This window comes from Zootoca vivipara, chromosome 13 (assembly GCF_965207765.1).
Source record: "Zootoca vivipara chromosome 13, rZooViv2.hap1.1, whole genome shotgun sequence".
Classification (NCBI taxonomy): Eukaryota; Metazoa; Chordata; class Lepidosauria; order Squamata; family Lacertidae; genus Zootoca; species Zootoca vivipara.
This window is the reverse complement of record NC_142596.1, coordinates 7,743,169-7,758,352: the sequence shown is the minus strand read 5'-3', so window position 1 is coordinate 7,758,352 and position 15,184 is coordinate 7,743,169. Positions and strand designations below refer to the sequence as shown.

The 15,184-nt window shown below is 48.4% G+C and overlaps 2 protein-coding genes across 11 annotated transcripts in view; one reads left to right on the top strand and one right to left on the bottom strand.

The window, feature by feature from the left end:
• Positions 1–7,234, top strand: part of LOC118092486 (sodium/nucleoside cotransporter 1-like) — a 35,093-nt gene extending 27,859 nt beyond the window's left edge. For all 10 annotated transcript variants that reach the window (XM_088657309.1, XM_088657312.1, XM_088657310.1 and 7 more), the window contains one exon: positions 5,120–7,234. In XM_088657309.1, the coding sequence (XP_088513435.1) occupies positions 5,120–5,249 (130 nt within the window). In that variant the 3' untranslated portion in view covers positions 5,250–7,234. The remainder of the gene's footprint in view (positions 1–5,119) is intronic.
• Positions 7,235–8,000: 766 nt separating this feature from the next.
• ALPK3 (alpha kinase 3) overlaps positions 8,001–15,184 on the bottom strand; it is a 67,996-nt gene continuing 60,812 nt past the window's right edge. The window contains 5 exon segments of the mRNA XM_088657302.1: positions 8,001–9,040; positions 11,018–11,066; positions 12,430–12,647; positions 13,283–13,371; positions 14,515–14,789. Coding sequence (XP_088513428.1) covers positions 8,698–9,040; positions 11,018–11,066; positions 12,430–12,647; positions 13,283–13,371; positions 14,515–14,789 — 974 coding nt within the window. The 3' untranslated portion in view covers positions 8,001–8,697.

The following is a 15,184-nucleotide window of genomic DNA, read 5'->3' as shown; positions in this document are numbered from 1 at the left end:
AGACACAGACACCAGACAGCACTGGTGACATTGTGGCTGTCCTCAATCCACAAAAATAGATTGAGGTTCAAACTGTTGGGTCACAGGCAGAGAAGCATCACAGCAGCTGCAATGCAACAAGTGGGGCTTCCTGCAGTGCGATCCTTCAAATTGAATCCCACACGTCTCAAACAGAGTAGATGCACAAAGATGACAACACAATGCAGCCAATGGGGAAATGCAACTGTTGTGGAAAACCAGAAAGACCTATTGTGTAGACTTCTGCAATGGAGGCCACGGGCATGATCCAAGGCCTAGCATCAGAATTGTCTTTCCTCCGCTCAGAAAAAAAAAAGAGTGCTTCTTCCAGGTGCAATGGAGATTTTACAAACATACCAGGATATTGTCATTAGTGAAGCATGCCTGGGTGGTCAGTTGCAACCTGAGGTTGACTCAGCAGCAGGAGTAGTTTACATGCCATGAAGACTCCTCCTGCTGCATGATACAATCCAGCGAGAGAGCAACTTGAAATGCTCCACAGCAGTGTTATCTCAGCATCAGCAGAAGCCACTGCTTCCTGGATATACACCACCTTAGTGGTAAAGAAGTGATCATGCAACACTGGCCAACAAAGGCCTAAACTTGAAGAAGAAGTGGAGAAATGCCCTGATCCAGCACCTATGGTAGATAAAACACTGTCAGAATTTCCTATCAAGAACTGCTGTGGCTTGAACTAGAAACCTTCCCGTCTGTGTAGAGCTGGCCCATGTGCCAAGCCACAGAACTGCAGGTAGGAGCATTTGCCTAGCAATTAAGCATTTGTAGGCCCTGGGCTGACTGCCCACCCATACTGGCCACTGGACCCTCCTGGTCAGGAAGGGCTATAAACAGCTTTCTGCTTTGGTTAGACCTTTGCCTGAGCAACAAGGCCTATCAAGCTCTGATATGTTTTTCACCTTTGGTCCTGACTTTTGGCTTGCTTTTCAATTCTGGTTTTGCTCTTCAGACCTGCCTTCTGGCTTTGCCCTTTGGCCTCCTGGATTGCTCCTTCCTGCTGGCTCTGGCCTCAGCTCCAACATCTAGATAGTCCTTTGGTTGGGATTTCTGCTTGATTCAACTCTGCCTCCTCAGATTGCTTCTTGGTTTCAGCCTCAGAGCTCAACTGCTAGCTCCTGGTTCCCTGTCCCTGGTTCCTCTGACTTTCAAAAGCTAGAATCTTCTATGCTCTGTGATAGAAAGAATAGATTTTGGCACCCGTTACTAGGACTCCAGCATGCTTGCAATCTCTGCAACTCCATTTAGTCACTTTGGGTGGCTTCATATGCCAGTGGGGATCTGTCCAGCATGACAGAGGTCTTTCAGAGCAGACCTAGAAGGGTGGAGTGAAAGTAAAAGAAGAGGATATTCCATAGTAGATGAAGGCTGTGCAGTATCATGGAGGAAATCAAAAGCCTTTCCACAGCAATGCAAAAACAAAGACATTAAACGGAATGCAGAAAAAAATGCAGGTGAGAAAGAGAAAGTTAACATATGATGGACAGGTCGGGAGGCTGAAAAGGCCCTCACACACTTGAGGCAACCTGAGCCATGCCAGCTCCAGCAGACATGAAAGGAGTGCAATACAATATTGGAATGTTTTGTCGCCCAAGTTCTGTCTTCATTTGGCCACAGTTGTGAAGCCAATGTGACAACTTACCAGAAGGAAGTTCAGTAGGAATGGAGAGCTCCACAATACCACACGTTCATTTCAGAGAAAGAAATGATTGCTAATGCCCCAGCCTTGCAGGACTGTCAGACAGAACAACAAACAGACACTCCAATGTAATGCATCTGAGAAAAGCCTCAGTTTAGACCTTTCACTGGGCCACCTAATGGCCTTTGTGAGCGCACCCTGTTGGGAACTGGACAGGGTAATAACCAGACACAGAATTCCTTGCCATGATTTTCTGGAGTTTAGCAATTCCAGCAATAACCTATGGTCATGCAGTCAATGCTATCACTTTAGACAATAACATCAAAGCCACCTCCTGGGTGCTCAAAGAGATTGCTGTGCAATACTATGATGCCCACACTGATGGCAGGGAGTTAGCAGACATCCTTAGCAAAGCATATACAGCCAATGGCAAAAAATAATAATCTAGAGCTGGCCCATGTGCCAAGTGATCAATACATTGCACTATCTCCCAATATCAGCAACCAATATCCATGAAATTGAGGAGGCTGCTGAAAAATACATCTAGGTGCACTGTTAAGGAAGCAATAGTAAAAGGATGGACTGAAGACAAGAATCGGCTACCATCAGGAGCAGAACAATATTTCCTAATCAAAGATGAGCTCACTGTGGAAGAAGGAATCTTTCATTTCAAGGGCAGAGCACAGTTGTGCCAGCCTCCTTGCACGAGAAAGTTAGGAACAAACACTTGGGCAGAGTGTGTTTACTGGCCAGGAATGAACACACCATCAGGAATTAATTCTTGATAGCAGGATGTGACTCCTGTTGATCATGCATAAATCAACAACATAGATTCTTCCACTGCATGTGCTACCCATAAAATCATGGGAAAATGTTGGAGTTATGTTGCTCACCTTCAGGGAGCAGGAATTACCTGGTCACATTGGATTATTACTCCCAATTTCTGGGAGATTGAAGGCAATTCAGATGCTAGAAATAAGGCAGTCATCAGTAAACTGAAGGCCCATTTTGCAAGATTTGGTGTCACCAACACAGTGTGTTCAGATAATGGGACTCAGTTTGCATCAGAGAACTTCAATTCATTTGCAAAGAAATGGGAGTTCTCCAGCATACTCACAACGTAATGGCAACACAAACTGCTATGTAAATAGCTAAAGTGAATTTCTGGACAAGGCAATGTTATGACTTAATCATTCTGGCACAGACCCAAATGGTGTTGCCAATGACAGGAGACCTTCTGCAACTAGCAAGAGGAGGGTAATGCAGAAAAGAACTCAGAGGAAGCAAGCATCTCTGTATACTGAGCAACCAAGGAGTCTCTCTCTCTCTTTCTCAGACTCCAGGCACTCCTAACCACTTGGCATGAATCAGAGGAAGCGCCCAAAAGCAGCATGAGAGAGGAAGCAGCATGCAGGTCCCAATTTCACAGAATCTTTTTCTTTACAAATTGCACAATCTCCATGAACATGTGGACCAACCTGGGCCAAGCCTGCCTCCTGCACTTGTGGATTGTGTGGATTAGCTGTCCTGTACCTTTTTTTCAAAAATTAAGCCAGATTGCCGCCACCATTTGAAGATGTGGTGGTGGGAGAACTAGGACCCTCCATCCTTTCGATAAACTGGAGGTGGAGGGATAGATTATGGCAGGCATCCCCAAACTTCGGCCCTCCAGATGTTTTGGACTACAATTCCCATCATCCCTGACCATTGGTCCTGTTAGCTAGGGATCATGGGAGTTGCAGGCCAAAACATCTGGAGGGCCGCAGTTTGGGGATGCCTGGATTATGGTGTCCTCTGGTCAGAGGGTGGTGTCTCACATGGTCAAGTTGACTACATTGTCCATTTGAACCAGTACTGGCTACACTGACTGACAGCAGCCCTCAGGAGTCTCAGGCAGAGCAAGGTCGTCTCACATATCCTGCTCCCTGGACCTTTTAGCTGAAGATGCCAGGGATTGAACCTGATGTCTTCTGCATGCAGCGCATGTGTTTTGCCACTGCGCTACAGGCCCTCCGGATTAGATCAGACTAATTCAACTGCATTGCCACCACTGGGAACTGTAAGTGTCATGGAGGCACGGGAGCAAGTCTGCTTGCCTGCAAGGCAGCACACTTTTAAAAAATACAATTTTAAATGCGGGAGGACCCATGAATGCATTCTGGTGAAGCCTTTCTTCATGGCCACCTGTGCAAATGTTTGCAACGATGAGCTAAGCTCCTCAGCTTTATATTCCATTTTGACCCCATATGCTGCTTGTGGCGTAACTGTGGCCATTTCAGTGTCTCTGAAGGTCTTTCTTGTGAAGATGAGCATGACCAGCAGATGGCACCCACTTTCCTTTGAAAAACATTTATTACTGGCTGGTTTGGAATATTCAGCAAACCTGTAATAGTCAAGCAACATGAGGACCACAAGTTCCCTATCTCTAATCCAAGAGTCTTTCTCAGCAGATGCCAGAAACTGAACCTGGGATATTTTTCATACAAAGCATGTGCTCTATCACTCAACAATGGGGCTTCCTCCAAATGACAATATACGGTCAATGGCATGAGAAAAGGAGACTTTACAGCCTGTGGCCACCAGAAGTGCCACCTGGGTCACCTCCTTTCTGAGTCAATGTCACGAACAATCAAAACGTTCACATCTGCCTGTACCTTCAGATGCATTCAAGGTTTTCTCAACCACAAGGTTGAGAAAATGAAAGTTGAACATTTTTGGATTCTAAAAAAAATATATGACACGTCGGCTGCAGTCCTACCCACACTTGCCTACTTTTGTAAGCCCCATTAAGCTAAGTGGGATTTATTTCCAAGGAGGCATGAATAGGATTAAGCAGCATAGCTACCAGAATTTGCATTGAAGTCTGACGCTGTACAACAGCATAATGTGACAGTGTAGGTTGCTTCCTCCAACACCATTTTTACTTCGTCATCTTTATTCCAGTAGTTCTTAATCAGAGCAACATGGTGGAGTTTCCAGTTTCAGAAGATGCACATCTTTACCCTGACTTTTGATACTTGAGATGTGTATGTTTAGGACCCACTTCATTTATGTAATTTTAATTCTACCGGACTATATTTTGTGCTTTAATTGTTGCCACCTGCCCTGAGAACTCAGGATGAAGAGTGGGATAATAATAATAATAATAATAATAATAATAATAATAATAATAATAATAATAGCTATTATTATTATTATTATTATTATTATTATTATTATTATTAATATTATTATTCCTGGGCACTTAAGCTAATGCATGTGTGCAGGATAACCATTAGGTGTATGAATTGATGGGCCAAGGTGCAAAGCAGCCATGCTGTTTCCAGGTCCCTTTGATCAAAATAAATGCTCTTGATTAGTGCAGGCGGAGTAGAGGGATATTTTGGTGCCAGGGGACAACAATTCTGATGCTGTTACTTTCTCATATTTTTTCCCCTTCTTTCATAGCACCTCAACTGCAACAAATGGTTCCCTTTCTTTCTCCGGCATTTGGGAAAGCTTGGATGTTGGGACTTCGGAGATGTATCTGCAACAGTGCTGTGCTCACTATAATGCCACAGCCTGTTCCAAGCCATAACGGCTCAGGAGCACAGCGCAAAAGAGGGTCTTGCCTGGAGAACAAAGATGCAACAAAGCAGTTTTTTATAGGAAGTGTATTGGTCTGATTGTGTGTGTCAAATTGCAATGCAGATCTTGGCTAGCAAGGGCAAAAATCTCAGCGTCAAATGTAAGAGCAACAGGGGAAAATGTCAGCCATTCTCTATAGATTCATTGAAAAATCCCAGTGTATTTTCAGGTCACATTGCCCAGAGTCATGTCCAATGGAAGCAAGAGGCTACTGTTTTCTGGCATGTCCAGTGAAAGAGCTGCTGCCTGCTTTTCTGTTTTGTGATGTAAGAAAAATTGGACAGGCAGGAAGAGTTGGCTGGCGAGACATTCACAAGATTTCCCAGCAATTTTGGACAGACTGTTCAGCCAAGAAGTATTCACTGCTCTCCAGTCAAGCAGAAAGAGGTGTCATTATTTTCATGGCTTTTTGTGCTTTGGTCTCTACGAACTACCATATTTTTCCATGTATAAGACGAAGTTTTTTCCTTTAAAAAATACTGTCCAAAATTTGGGGGCATCTTATACATCAGGGGTGGCCAACTCCCAACAGACTGCGATCTACTCACAGAGTTAAAAGCTGGCAGTTATCTACCCCCTTTTGGGGGGTTCAGGTCAAAGTTATTGAGCTTTTTCTAGGGAGGGAGAAAGCCATGTTTTTTGCGGTGCAGGGCAAAAATGTTGGGCTTTTTCTAGGGGAGCCAAACTTGTTGAGCTTCTTGGGGGGGGGAGCCAGTGATCTACCACAGATGTCCAGTGATCTACCGGTAGATCACGATCTACCTGTTGGACGTGCCTGTTATACATGGATAGATCTTTCCCCATTTTATTAAATCAGAGTCCCCCAAAATATACATGGGGGCATCTTATAGACTGAAAAATACGGTAACTTGAGTCTCCCCTTCCATTAGTGACTTATAGTGTCATCCTAAGCATCTCTTCTCAGAAGCAGGTTTCCTTGAATTCATAAGAGCTTGCTCTCAGGTTAAATGGGTAGAGGAATTGCAGCAATCCTATGAACACTCACCCAGCAGTAAGCACCACCAAATTCAGTGGGACTAACTTCTGAGTAAACAGGCAACAGCCGCCAGTTAGACCTTTAAAAATAAACTAGCATGCCTCCCATGTTTTTCTAAGGAAGATTGATGCTCTCAGGTTTAGTTTCCATAGTTTTACAAAAAGCTTGGAAAAGGACGCACATGAACATACCCAGAAATTCAACAGACAGCTCTCAGTTGCTTTCATGAGTGAAATACTTTCCAGCTCTCTTTATATTTAATCAGCAATTATTGGGCCACAAACCTAGAACTTCCCATCCAGTCCATCTCTCCAGAGAATCAACTTTAAGCTGTGTCAAGGCAAGAAGTCTTACAAGGTAGTTCCTGCAAAAGAGGCCGCCTTGTAGCCAGGATTTGACCCGTTGCTGCCAAGATCCCAGCTTCAGCAGGCACTTTGATGAGCTGCAAGACAAAAGTCTATACTCTTGCTGCCATGACCCAACAGGCTGGAGTCCTTCTCCACAGCTTGAACTAACACTGTTCTTTTCCTTCTACAACCAACAAGCATTATTGACACTTACTTATTGCGCAAAATCCTTAGCAAAATTCTGGTAACGCACCGACCTGCAAAGGAAACCCTCCTTGCCAGACCCACCAACAACTCTGCCCCTGCTTTCGTATCACCCTGGGGAATCTTCCTTGCCCCTAAAGTAGGTCTCAGTCTAGGCTTATTCCTAGGAAGGGTAAGGAAAGGTATCATTTAGTAGCGGGAATAAAGAGATGGGTCCTGGCACCTGCCTGACCCGCATCAGACGTCAATGGTCTATGGTGAGAGGTTAGTCTGTGGCATCTATGTTCTGAATGTGTTCCTAAATGCTTTCGGTTTACTGCTCCAAGGTGTCCTCTCTGAATTGCCCCTCCACCAACATCTCTCTTGTTGGATTTGGAGGAAGCTCAGGGGGAAAAAAAACAGTTGCACAGTACGGTACGAGAGGAAAAGGAGAAGCAGAAGTACCATCGAATATTTCAACAGAAAGCAATTTCCTTGTTAAGGAAGAGCCATTTCTATCTGACTAGGCCAGAGGTAGAAACTAGTGACCTCCTGATGTTACTGGACTCCAACTCTCATCAGCCCAGCCAGGCAGCAGGGGAGTTGTAGCCCAACATCTCAAGGGGCACAAGTTCCCTGCACCTAGATTAGCAGGTCACACTTCTTCCATCTTAGAACGCAAGAACATGGCCAGTGATCAGGGATGATGGCAGATGAAACCCAACATTGCCAGGCGTAGCCAGATAGCAGAATGCAGCACAATGACAGAGGGGGGGGATGCTGCTATTTGAGGACAGTAGCAGCTTACAGACATCTGAAACAGCATCATCCATGGGGCCCAGCACTGTGATTGGCAGCAGTTTCAAGAGGATCAGATCTGCTGGACCTGGAGACCACGGGGAAAGAACCTGGGACCTTCTGCGTGCAACGCACATGCTGAACAATGAGCTCCACGTGGCACTAGTGGAAAGAAAGCAGCAAGAAGAGTCAAATCTGGGGGCTGAGAGTCTGTGGCCTTCCAGGTGTTGTCAGACTCCAATTCCCATCAGCCCCAACTGGCATGGCCAGTGGTCAGGAATGAAGGGAGCTGGGTGCCTCAGTGAAGATTAAGAAACCCCCCTTCTCTCTTCTAAACACATGAAACCACTTGACATTTTTATTGCCCTAAGTGCAGGCCCAGGAAGTCAGAACCATACCCTCCTCGGACACAGCCCCGTCAAGAAAGCTGCTTCTTCCACCCACAGGGAAAGGAAAGAATCCATCCTCTCTTTTCCGCCATATGGGAGATCCATAGGGTGGGCGGGCTGACTAGACTGCGTGTCAAAGGGCCCGCTGTGGTGATGGGCGCAGACAATCACGGGGAAAGCAGCAAGTGACAGGTCTTCTGTGGGAAAGTGCTGGGTGTTGAGAGTCAAGTTGGCAGGGCCTTCTCTGGAGCCAACAGAACACAGGGCCCAGCTGTCATTCCTGCCAGGGCTCCACGCACCGAGGAGTTTAGCCCCTGCTTTTGGCTGCATCCTTATGGGGAACCAGAGGAGCAGCCCATTTCCACAGGACATCTAGCACACACAGCTGAGATGCCCCAAATGCATACAAGGGGGGGCCCACACAGCGCTGGTGGCATTGTGCACCCACACAGTCCGTCCTTTTCCCAATCCCTTTCCAAGACCCCACCCCACCCCCGAGGGCGGTGCGCAGGCAAGGCCCTCTCTCCAAGGCACATCAGCGTGGCTCCCTCCCTCACACACCATAAGCCGCACACACTGGAGGGGAGGAGCCACGCAGGAGGGTACGGCAGGGACAGCAGCAGCAGCAGCATCCCTTCCCCCAGGCACACACAGCGCACTTCTGCAGAGGGTCCCCGCGCCCGTTCACTGCAGCCAGCTGGCTTTGCCACTGTCCCCTCCTTTGGGCCTTGCTACTGACTGCGACTCTCCCGCGTTTTCAGGGCATTTCCGGGCGCTCTTGGGGCTCACAGAACCTTTCCTGGAGGCCTGGGGGCTAGCCAGGCCTTTCTTCTGCAGCTGGGGGCTGGACTGGGCTGATGGGGTCTTCCTGCCCATGATGGGGCTCCGAGAGCCCTTGCCTTTAGGTGGAGGCTGGGGGATTTCAATGCTCTTCAGGCCCAGGAGATGGCAGAAGTGGTTACACTGGTGAGACGCCTCGAAGTGGTCAATCAGGCTGGGGGAGCAGCTCTCCTTGAGGCCTTGGTACCTGGCAATAAAGAGAGGATTACACGCCAGGGCAAACGCCCTCCCAGCCCTCCCCACCCAGCTCAATTTGGAATGCCAAGAGAGTTCCCGTGGGCACCAGCCGCAAAATGGCTGCCATGGGTTACGGGGCATAACACAAAATGCCTCACAAGAAACTGAGCAGGGAAGAGCAAACACTCTTGTGTACTGTGTGGATTGGTGAGGGGATATTTATTGAGAACTTTAGCAGGTGCCATAAGAGGTTCTAAGTATCAGGGAACTTGCCTCCAGATTAAGGAAACGATTCTTAATTCACAAATTCATATACAGTGGTGCCTCTACGTACGAATTTAATGCGTTCCGAACACACATTTGTAAGTCAAAAAAAAATTGTAAGTCGAATCCCATAGGAATGCATTGGGAGAAAAAATTCGTAAGTCGAAGCAACCCTATCTAAAAAAATTTAAGTAGAAAAAATCCTATCTAAACCGCATCCAAGATGGTGGACGGTGCTCCATTCATAAGTAGAAAAATTCGTAAGTAGAGTTATTCATAAGTAGAGGTGCCACTGTATAGTACGAGCCAAATATGCACACTAAACGAAAATGCCCAATAATGGTCCATGTATATGGCAGTAATACTCTCGATGCTTACTGTTTGCAAAACATTGTAAACAGAAGTATTTTAGTTAAAGTATACTATTTAGATGTGGAATTGTTCCTTTTAGAGCAGGCACCCCCAAACTTTGGCCCTCCAGATGTTTTGGACTACAATTCCCATCATCCCTGACCACTGGTCCTGTTAGCTAGGGATCATGGGAGTTGTAGGCCAAAACATCTGGAGGGCCAAAGTTTGGGGGTGCCTGTTTTAGAGGTTGAAAGTTGCTTTTAAAAAATCTATATGCATTTTCAGTTCTGCTGGTGCTGTAAGAATATGTATTTCCATACCACAGATTTTCATATTGTTTTGTAAATGGATATAGATCTCCGTTTTACTACTGAAGAGACCTGTATGGGTTGAAACATGTCGAGTATTATATTATCAGATGTATTATTGTCGTGTACTACTCAGGGACAGTTACAATGAAAATGGGTGATATCAAACGTTAGCCTGTCATACTCAGAGTAGACCCACTGGAATGTGAATGGACTTAAGTCACCTAAGTTCAGTTAGTCTGCTCTAAGGATAACTAACATTGAATATCACCTTCAGTCTCTTAAAAGATGAGCTTGTGAACTAAGAATTGCTTCCTTAAATTGTATGTAGGGACTGTGGTGCATCTATTAAGGATATTGCCTTGTGAATCTCTGTGCACCTAAGTGCATAAATCAGTTCTCCTCCCTCAGCACCCCCAAGCCTGGATCATATAGCAGGCCACCAGGAAGCCGGATTGTCCCTCTCCTTTGCTGAGCAATTGTGACCAAAGGCTTTATCTGGTCATAATTCTAGGTCCACTGCATTCTAGGTCCCAACCACACCCCAAACATCTGCAGTGGTGGTGGGCCAGCTGTGGCTTTCCAGATGTTGTTGGACCACAGTTCTCATTGCCCCTAGCCATTGGCCATGCCGACTGGGGCTGATGAGAGTTGGGGAGTCCAGCAACCCCCAGAGTTGCCGCAGCTTCCCCCACCCCTGGTCTGCAGACTCCAAAGATGGAGATGGAAGACATAGCTGTTCATGGTAGTGCCATGGGACACACTGGGAGCCCCAAAGCGGGCATGAGCCTGTCAATTTGGCCAGGGGTGGGAGGTAGCCATTGGTGCCAATGACAGCTTCATTTTCATTAGGGATGTGGCGAAGCCCCCTTTTCCCTGCACACTCCCGTTCCAAACTCGATGGCCTGCAAGTACTCATGCCCCACTTGCAGAATTTCCCGAGGCATCTGGTTGGGAGCAAGATGATGGACTAGATGGGCCTTTGGCAACAGGGCTCAGGTGTCCCGGTTCGTCCCTCTGCCCCGCGGCATCAGGGTCGAGACAGATGCTAGGTGGTCACTTACCCCTTTGTTTTGGTAGCAATCCTGACATTGGTGAGCTTCCACTCAACACCTGTAAGAGACACCCAACCTCTAGGTCATGGAGCAGATCAGCAAAGAGGTAAGCAGCCCCTGCCTTTTGCGGAGCTAATGGGACCTGGCCCAGGCTTCCTCAACCTCGGCCCTCCAGATGTTTTTGGCCTACAACTCCCATGATCCCTAGCTAGCATGCCTCGTGGTCAGGAGTGATGAGGACTGTAGTCTCAAAACATCTGGAGGGTCGAGGTTGAGGAAGCCTGGCCTAGCCCAACCAAAATCAATTCTGCTGCAGCACTTACTGGGGGCCTAGAAGATGGAAATCCTAACCCTAAACTCAACCCTAAGCCTACTCATGGTTCAATTGACATACAGAACAACAATGATGAGCAGGGAATGGGACTGACTGCATCTGCTGGTCCTTTCTGTGTCCCTGTCAGGGACTGGGCAGAGGGGGAATGGTGGAGGCCACCTCCCCATCCTGACTCTTCCAGGGAGGAGGAAGAGGAAGACAGTATAGATTGACAACAGGGGGTTGAGGGAGATTGCAGCTCAGAGGCAGATGAGGGAAAAAGCTGGGAAATCATGGAACAACACCCAGTTGACACATTGTCATTAGGAAGCATTCCAGACCCTCCATCTCCCAGAACCCAGCGAGCCTTAAAAGTAGGAGAGCAAAGAGCTCAAAGACAAGACAGAGGGCAAGTAGCAGCACCCGTAGAAGTGATGATGAGAATGACAAAGAAGGAAGTTGGAGAGACAGGGGTGGAGATTCACTTGGGACAACGCCATTATTCAAGAGGCTGGGTTCTGTAGCTTCTCTCTGTAAAGACTGAAATAAAAAAGGACGGCGAGAAACTTTTCCTTGTCTTTATACTTTCCTGGGCAACCAGCTGGGAGCTGCTGACAGCATCCTGACAGCCCCTTGCAGATTGGCTGCTGTCAGGGTTCCTGATCACAAGCAGAGTTCCGATGCACGAGCTCCTGCATGCACATCGAGCCTCTTATCACCTTGGACGCAATGCGCAGAAATTGGGGGGAGGGGGCGGGCTACACCATCCAGCACCACCCCAGTCCCGCTCATCAAGAATCCTTACAAAAGGGATTGAAGACTGAACTGCAAATACTGTGATGCCCTGATGCAAATCTGTGGCGCAACTAACGTTTGGAAGGTTGCGTACATCTGTAGGTCACGGCAGGGTGTGACACTGCAGAGCTGGAGATGGTGTAGAAGTAGGCAACCCAATGAACGCCCCACCCCCCCCTCTGGATACACTCCTAAAAATATGGCACCCAGAACTGGACTCCATACCCCTTGACAATTAACAGGGCTTCACCCCCCGCCCCCACTGCCCCGAAGCCATTCCCAGAGAGTGAGGGGCCAGGGACGTGAGCCTCACCTTCCAAGTCTGTCACCAGGATGTTGCCATTTGTCCACTGGTACAGCCAGTGCTGGAAGGCGCAACACTTTTGCCCAACCTCGGAGAGGCTGGCTGGAGCCAGGCTGCCATCTCGCTTTCGCCCACAGTAGCACTCGAACTGGCCGGGCAGGTCCTCCTCCATGGTGGCATAGGGAATATTGTTCGCCGGGCGGTAGATCAGGTAAAGAGGGATGATTCTGTCAAAAGCAGATTCCCACTTGGGTTAGTGCGGCTGCTCAGACCATTGCAACCAGGTCAAGTGCTCCCACACCTCGACGGAGCTGGCATCAGGGGGGCAACTCTGCCAGGACACCCACTAATTCCCACTGTCACCTCCAGAGCCTCCTGGTCCTGGTGTCGTCTGCTGCTGCCGCCTAGACCCCTGACACATGAGCAGGGACAAGAGCAAGGAGCCACAGCCTCTACTGGCATTGCCCTCTGGTCCTTGGCAGCACTGCCAATTGGGTGCAGAAGGAGAGGCGGCGGCCATCATTCCTGACCGTGCTGTCTGGGGCTGATGGGAGTTGTGGCCCACTAACTGCTCCTGCTCCAGAGAGAGACTGGCTCCTTTCTGCCTACCTGCCCATTGTTCCTATCAGGGTATCAGGAGTGTAGGGTTGGGTTCAAAAACTCCAGGATAGCTTAATTGGTAGAGCATGAAACACTTGATCTCAAGGTCATGGGTTCGAGCCCCACGTTGGGCAAAGGATTCCTGCATTGCAAGGGGTTATACTAGATTGTCCTTGTGGTCCCTTCCAACTCCACAATTCTATGATTCTATGAACACTTTTCAGTGGGACGTTGCTGGCTGGACTGCAGAGATACAACTTACTCAGGCACCGGACCAAAGGCAGCAATGGCTTTGGCCTCAGCAGCAAAGATCTTGCAGTATTCCCGACTTGAATTCTGGATCTTGCATTCCTACGGAAAGGAAACAAACAACCCTCCATGAGGCTTTCGGACTTTGCAGGCAGAATGGAGGGGTGATACACTCATGGGCACAAAATGGGTAGGCCAGACCAGCAGGTAGAGAGGATGCTTAATCAAAGCGACCTAGGACAGGCAGTGTTCTAAGCACTCTCCTGATTCAGATGGGATGGAGAGACAGATCTGGGTGGCATCTGCATACTGGTGACAATCATCTCTGGGTTACACCTCACAGCAGTTGCATGTAGATATTAAGCAACAATGTGTCAGGGACAGTATAGGGCAGGCATAGGCAACCTTGGCTCTCCAGATGTTTTGGAACTACAACTCCCATGATCCCTAGCTAAAAGGGCCAGTGATCAGGGATCATGGGAGTTGTAGTTCCAAAACATCTGGAGAGCCAAGGTTGCCTATGCCTGGTATAGGGAGTCAGGGATCCTGAATCTTCCCAGGAGCAGGAGGACAGTATCGATTTGGAACAGTGGTTTGCAGAGGGGCATAGTTCAGAAGGCAGAGGCTGGGAAATACTGGATGGGGAACAGCTAGGAGAAGAAACACTGGAAGGGAGAGGGTTAATAGATTCACAGTTTATAGACAGCCTTCCTCCACCGCCCTCCCCAAAGTCGAGAAGGGCTCAGAAAGTGGCAGAACAGAAAGCACAGAGGGGACAAGCTCAGATTACGAGACATAGAAGTGATGTAGAAGGGGGTGGACTCCTTAATTGGGAGCACCGCCATTACTAGGAGATGTGTTCTTTGTTCTCTTGCTGTGATTATTAAAGTTTCTAACTGGTACGGTAAGAAGACTCCTTTTCTTTTGTTTTGCTTATCTACGGCCACGGAGGGAGGGAGGCGATTCTCTGAAGCCTGACACAATGGGAACAGAATGAAACCTTCGGCGAACCCAGAAGCCATGAAGCTATGCAGATGCACCCCCAATGCTTTTTACCTGGTAACAACCCTGCAGGCAAGAGTGGAATGACTGCCAAGCAGTGCCCCCAACACCCAGAGCCATTCCAGGAGGATACCTTGGCCAGGATCGAACCTGGGACCTTCTGCATGCTAAGCAAGGGCTCCAACTCTGAGCCAGCCAAGGCCATTTGGCAAGCAGCAGAGCACAGAGTCTCCCTCTACCCACCTGGATGGTGATGTCATAGTTCCTCTCCACCAGCGTGTTCTCACTGCGCCCGCCAAAAGCGATGAGGTTGCGGACCTTGATGACGCCTGTGTGCCCAGATTCAAACACCGGCTCGAGGCCGTAGATGGCACGGGCGCGGCATGCCTTGCGCAGGAAACCTTGGCCCACCTCCAGCTCCTCCATCATGATCCGGCCAAAGAGCTTGTCCCCCCAGAAGCCGGAGTCAGCCAGGCCTTTGGCAAACACCATGGGCGTCATCTCAATCTCCTCGCCAACTGCAAGAGAGGGAGAAGGTGTGGGGCTCAAAGAGTGGGGAAAGGAACCGGTGCCCAATGTGACAGCACTCAGTTCTCATGGTGGAGACGGCGATGGGGGGAAAGGTTCACTGAATGATCATGGGGGCATGACTTGTTCTTCAGCAACAGGTGGAAGGGGCTCTCTCCTTGGCACACCAACCAGTGTGCTTGTTCCTTGATGCTCAGATGCAGCTGTTGGGTGATAACAGGAATCCAAGGGAGAACAAGGCAAGGGACAAGGAGAGATGTTGGGCAAAAGGCCCAAGGGACCCAAAGCCAACCAGGTGAGTGGATGAGCAGGATGTCACCCATAAAGATCACGGGACAACATGGAGAGAAGAGGGTGGGAAAGACAGGGAGCCCAGCAAGGTATG